The sequence below is a fragment of the Tupaia chinensis genome, unplaced genomic scaffold (assembly GCF_000334495.1).
Source record: "Tupaia chinensis unplaced genomic scaffold, TupChi_1.0 Scaffold000617_2, whole genome shotgun sequence".
Classification (NCBI taxonomy): domain Eukaryota; kingdom Metazoa; phylum Chordata; class Mammalia; order Scandentia; family Tupaiidae; genus Tupaia; species Tupaia belangeri.
This window is the reverse complement of record NW_006160137.1, coordinates 2,153,535-2,159,631: the sequence shown is the minus strand read 5'-3', so window position 1 is coordinate 2,159,631 and position 6,097 is coordinate 2,153,535. Positions and strand designations below refer to the sequence as shown.

The 6,097-nt window shown below is 47.8% G+C and overlaps 1 protein-coding gene across 1 annotated transcript in view; it reads right to left on the bottom strand.

The window, feature by feature from the left end:
* The window catches only part of CMTM7 (CKLF like MARVEL transmembrane domain containing 7), a gene marked incomplete at its 5' end in the record, with an annotated part of 12,016 nt that extends 7,920 nt beyond the window's left edge, over positions 1–4,096 (bottom strand). The window contains 1 exon segment of the mRNA XM_014591781.1: positions 3,920–4,096. Within this exon segment, the coding sequence (XP_014447267.1) occupies positions 3,920–4,096 (177 nt within the window).
* Positions 4,097–6,097: the final 2,001 nt, after the last annotated feature.

The window sequence follows — 6,097 nt, the reverse complement described above, 5'->3', positions numbered from 1 at the left end:
GCGCCCCCGTCCTCCTGCGCCGCCGTCCTCCTGGCTGCCTTCACTGTGCCGACCCCCCGCCCTCTCTCCGGCGTGTGCCTCTGGCCAGCTCTGCCAACCCGCGACCCGCAGCGCTGCCACTCTGCTTCTCGCCCTGGACCAGGAGCCCCGGCCTTCCTGTGCGCGTTAACCAGCTCCGCCGAGGAGAGCGGGTCCAGGGCCGTGTGCAGCGGCCCTCGGAATCCAGAGCGCACCCATTTTCTGCTGTATTCAATGAGAATTTAGGAATGAGTCCTTTCCACGTTCTGTCCCACCAGGGCAGGCAGCTATTAGATCCTAAATAAGCATTGTGCTTTTTTTATTTTTTGGAGAGGTTCTTTTGTTATAGGGTGGATGCCCTCGCCAGAAAGACGGAGAGAGACAGAGAGACAGAAAGCGAGAAATCACCCCCCAGGGGGGATGGCCATGCTGCAATCCCTTCTCCTCCATTCTCCTCTCAGGATCTTGGGCATGCACACACAAGCGCCCGGTGTGATTTTTAAGCCACTGGGTCCAGGATGTGAACCGCAGTGGACTACATGGGAGTCCACCAACATAGCCATTACGCTAACTGCTGGTGCCAATTCTAAATAAGCATTCTGCTTCTAAGGCACGGCTCCTCTCAAAGCTACACGAAATCACAGGCCCTGCCCTCTCCCTTAGCGACTAGGAAGGAACACCACAGGGAGACCACAGAGATGTGGGTTGAAGAGCGCATCCCAAAGTGGAAGCTTCCACCTTGAAGATTCTCAGATAAAGACAGATGAGGACGATATCGGACAGTGAAAACTGACGAGAGAATCTCACCAGAAGAAGAGGGGAGAGGGGAGGGGAGGGGATTAGGGAGAAATAGTGGAGAAGACATTTGCGGGACACAGTCATGGTTATTACCTGTTGATAACAGGCATAGTGTTGTCAACTGGACTGGTCTGGGGTGGCTTTCATGTTGGGTAAACTCTCTTTACAAGGCACATGATGTATAGCAATCGATTGCATAAAATTTAAAAAAAGAAAAAAGAATCCCACCAGGAGGTACCTAAACCATACTAAGCCAGAAACGTGAGGCCACGCCTGTCCTGGCCTGCACCTCCCCCAGTCCACCCATCCTCCTCCCCGGGCTCCTACACCGTTTGCTTATTCAGGACCAGGATCAGGGAGACTAGAGACGCTTGTTCTTAAAAGTAGCAGGAAGGTGCCATAACTTGGAAAGGGGACTCGGCACTTAGGGACACAAAAGGAATTTTTCACAAAGTAACATAATGGGTAATAACATTAAATGTGAACAATTAAACAACCCAATCAAAAGGCAGAGGCTGTCAGGTTGGATTTAAAAAACAAGATACATATGGGGCTGGCAGGTGGCATGGTGGGTGAGGATGCTGGATTCCCACATGGCCAAATGTGGTTCGAGTCCTGGACCTGGCAGTTTGCTTTCTCACTTTCTCTCTCTCTCTGTCCCTCTCCGATCAAACATAAATAAATAAATAAATAAATAAAGTTAAATAAAAAAATAATTATTTCAAAAACAAACTAACTCAAGATATAATTATGGGCTCTCTCCAGGAGGTGCAATTTATATTGAAAGGCAAAGATATATCATGGAAACAGCCACAAGAAAGCTGGAGCACCTATGCCAGCCCCAGACAAAATGGCATTTAATGCAAAAAGAAAAAAGTTAACTAGAGATAAAGAGGGACATTTTATAATAATGAAAATGTGAGCTTATCAGGAAAGACATTGCAGTTAGAAACAAGTATGCGAGTAATAAGAGTGCCAAATACATAAAGCAAAAAATGAGACAAATCAAGAGAAAAACAGACAATTCAAAATAATAGTTGGAGACTACAATACCCTACTTTCTTCCTTTTTTTTTAAAGAGAGATTTTTGCTGTAGGGTGCATGTGTTCACCAATGAGAGGGAGGGAGGGAGGGAAGGAGGGAGGGAGAGAGAGAGAGAGAGAGAGAGATCACCTCTACCCAGGGGGGAGTGGCCATGCTGCAGTCCCTTTTCCTCCATTCTCTTCTCTGGATTTTGGGCACATACACACAAACACCCAGTGTGTTTCAAGCCACCAGGTCTGGGACTGGAACTGTGGTTGGCCATGTGGGAGTGCAGTGCCTTAACCACCATGGCACCTGCTGGCCCCTCCCTACTTTCAAATGACATATACAACAACTACGCAGATCAAAGAAACAAAAGACTCGAATGACAATATGAACCAACTACATACACCTAAAAGAACATCTGTAGAATTATGCATTCTTCTCAAATGCACATGGAACGTTTCCTAGGATAGACCATATGCTAGACCATAAACAAACTTCAGTAAGCGTAAAAAGAATACAAGGTACCGGGTCTCGGACTGGAATGAAACCAACAGCAGAAGGAAAGTGGGGAACTCATGAATACACGCAAATGGAACAAAATATTCCTCAGTAACTAATGGATCAAAGAAGAAATCACAAGGAAAATTAGATAACAGGTAGAGATGAATGAAAATGAAGATACAATACACCAAAATTACTGGATACAACAAAAGGCAGTGCCCAGAGGGAGACGACCTCTCTCTCTGTGTTCAAAATAAATGAATAAATAAATAAAATAAAATAAATAATTCTTTAAAAAAAAAAAATCTCCCAAATCCCCAAATCGGGACCAGCAGATGGTATAATGGTCATGTCACTGGACTCCCACATGGCTGACGGCGGTTTGAGTCCTAGACCCAGAGGCTTGAAACTCACGCCAGGCGCGTGTGTGTGCGTACCCAAAATCCCGTGAGGAGAATGGAGGAGAAGGGATTGCAGCATGGCCACCCCTCCCTAAGGGGGGTGGTTTCTCACTTTCTGTCTCTCTGTCTCTTCAGTGAGCACATACACCCTGTAGCAAAAACCTCTTTCTCAAAAAAAACAAGAACAAAAACAAAAAACAACCTAACGCAATGTAACACAGCAGATTAATAGAATGATTATCTCAGTAGACACAGAAAAAGCGTTTGACAAAATCTAGTGAAAGGTCATGGTTAAAAATACGTAACAAAGAGACACTCAATTAGAAGAAACTTCCTCAATCTGCTAAAGGGCCTCTGTACAAAATTTATACCTAATATCACATGTAATGATGAAAGAGGATGCTTCCCTCCTAAGATCAGAAAAAGACAATGATGTCTGCTCTTGCATTTCTATTCAACATTCAACTGATTTATTCAACTAATTTCTTGTAATGAGGCAAGACAATGACATAAAAGGCATTTAGAAAGGGAGATGTAAAACGCAGATGACATGATCTTGCATATGGAAGACCCTAGGGAACCCAGTAGAAAATCTATTAGAACTGAAAAAGGAGCTGGGACCAGCAGGTGGCATAATGGCTACGTCGCTGGACTCCCATGTAGTCGACCGCGGTTTGAGTCTCAGACCGGGTGGCTTAAACTCATGCCAGGTGCGTGTGCGTGTGTACCCAAGATCCCAAGAGAGGAGAATGGAGGAGAAGGGATTGCAGCGTGGCCATCCTCCCCTGGGGGGTGATTTCTCGCTTTCTGTGGCAACTTCTGAACCGTCTCCTTAGCCCCTGCCAGCCCGTGCTAGCTGCACCCTCACACCGCTGCGACACCGTCACCCTTATCAGCTCCTTTCTTCCCTGTTCCTCCTCCCAGCTCACACACGCACAGCCCCTTCTCTGTCGCCTGAGAAAATAAACATGGAGGCGGGAGCCACGGCCTTCTTGGAGCTGGAAGGTGAGTTTTAGAAACCAGCAAGACGGCAGCGAAGTCCACCAGGTTGGAATGCAGGGCTGACGCAGCACAGGATGGTTAGAGGCGGGGTGAGCAGAGAGGAAGGACCCGCCTGGTCTCAGAGCACAGCGAATCCCCTGGCCTCTGCATTCCGGCTGGGCCACGCTTACCGACAGGGGCCAGCTGATGCAGGTGAGGACGCGGTGGATGCGGAAGAGGTGGACCAGGTAGAAGGCGAGGATCATTATCAGGTCGCAGAGGGTCACCACTTCGAAGTAGCTGTAGGCGCTGTAGTCAGTCCACACGGAGCTGCTCCGCACGCAGATGAAGGCGATCAGCAGTGTGACCTGAGACACGCAGAGACATCGGGGAAACACCGGCTCAGGACGGCCCGGGATGAAGGGCAGGAAACAAACCCAATGTCCCCCGGCAGGCCCCAATGGAGGAACTGCTGCTGCTGATTTCTGCACAACTGGCTACAGTTTCATGTAGTGCATACTTTTAAAATACACGCTCGCTGGGACCTGCAGGTGACAATACGTTGCTGGACTCCTGTGTAGTTGACTGTGGTTCGAGTCCTGGACTCGATGGCTTAAACTCATGCTGGGCACGTGTGAGTATGCCCAAGATCCTGAGAGAATGGAGGAGAAGGGATTGCGGCGTGGCCATCCTCCCTGGGAGGTGATTTCTCACTTTCTGTCTGTCTCTGTCTTTGAAACCCTGGGGCCAGCAGGTAGCATGGTAGTTAAGGGTGCTGGATTCTCACGTGGCCAACAGCGTTTCGAGCCCCAGAACTGGGGGCTTGCTTTCTTGCTTTCCTTTTCTCTCTCCCTCTCTATCTTTCTCTGGTCAAATTAAAAAAATAATAGCAAATGGAATTAAATAATTCTAAAAAAATCAAGAAAGAAAAAGAAACCTCAGGGGCCAGCAGGAGGCATGATGGCTAAGGTGCTGGATTCCCACATGACCAACTGTGGTTCAAATCCCAGACGGGGCACATGTGTATGCTTGCTTAAAATCCCGAGAAGAGAATGGAGGAGAAGGGAAGAGAATGGAGAAGGGACTGTGTTGTTGCCACCCCCCTGGCAGGCGAGTTCTCATTTTCCTTCTCTCTGTTTCTTACCAGTGAGCACACAGGCTCTTTACGATATTAAGTTCTATCTCCATACAGCCCATAAATACCATGGCAGTAGGGACACAGCTCAACAAGGAATGCCCGTGAGCTAGCTGGTGACGACTGCAGCTGGTGGCAGACACATCTCTCTACTTTTGTCTATGTTTGGAACTTTCCATAAAGAAGACTTAAAAATATATTGCCCAATAAGCTCAGTGAAAAAGCTAATAGCCATATGGAGAGGAGAAGAGGGGAACGAGTCGACATTTGCAGTCATTGCTTTCCCCATAAACACACAGAAGGGGGTTAAAAAGTTGTTCTGTTCATATATCTATATATTTAATACCCGAAAGGTACATGAACTCACCAGAGAGAGACACACACAGAGACAAAGAGAGAAAGCATCCCCCAGGGGGCGTGGCCACACTGCAATCTCTTGTCCTCATCTGGAACTCTGGGCACACATGCGCAAGTGCCCGGTATAATTTCCAAGTCACCGGGGCCGAGATTTGAACAATGGTTGGCATGTGAGATCTTAACTCCTAGGCTACTGAGCTGGACCCCCAATCCTTTTTATTTTTAAAAACTATAATGTGGTGATCCCATTCAATAAGCAATTTGGGTGGTGTGATGGGACTTTATCAAGGGCAGACAAAGCTCTTGCTCCTTTCAGGAATGGGCTGGAGGTTCGATGGCTCACACTCTGACACGGCCAGGCCGGGCAACACGGTGCTGTCACAACCACCCATGCAGAGCCCTGGGGGAGTGTCTGACGCAGCCAAGTAAACCTTGACTGACACCTGAATGGGGCCACGTGGGCTGCAGGTGGGCACAGGCGGGCGGCTGTCACCTGCGGCTTTCCACAGTTCTCAGGTGCACAGTTGGCTGAATACAACTTGTCCAACTCTTTGCAAAGAATTAAAGGAACATTCTGGAGGAATGAAGACTAGAATAGAAAAACACCCCATGCCACAATCCTTTCTCTGCCAGTCTCCTCTCAGAAGTTGAAGTGCACACACACATACATATACACGCACACACACACATACATATACACACACACACACACACACACACACACACACACACACACACAAAACTGGCATATTTTTCAGACCACCAGGTCCAGGACTCGAACTGCAGAATCAGCCATGTGGGATCCAGTGCCATAAGCACCATGCCACCTGCTGGCCCGTAAATCAAAATTTTAAGACCTAGCAAATTGGATAAAATC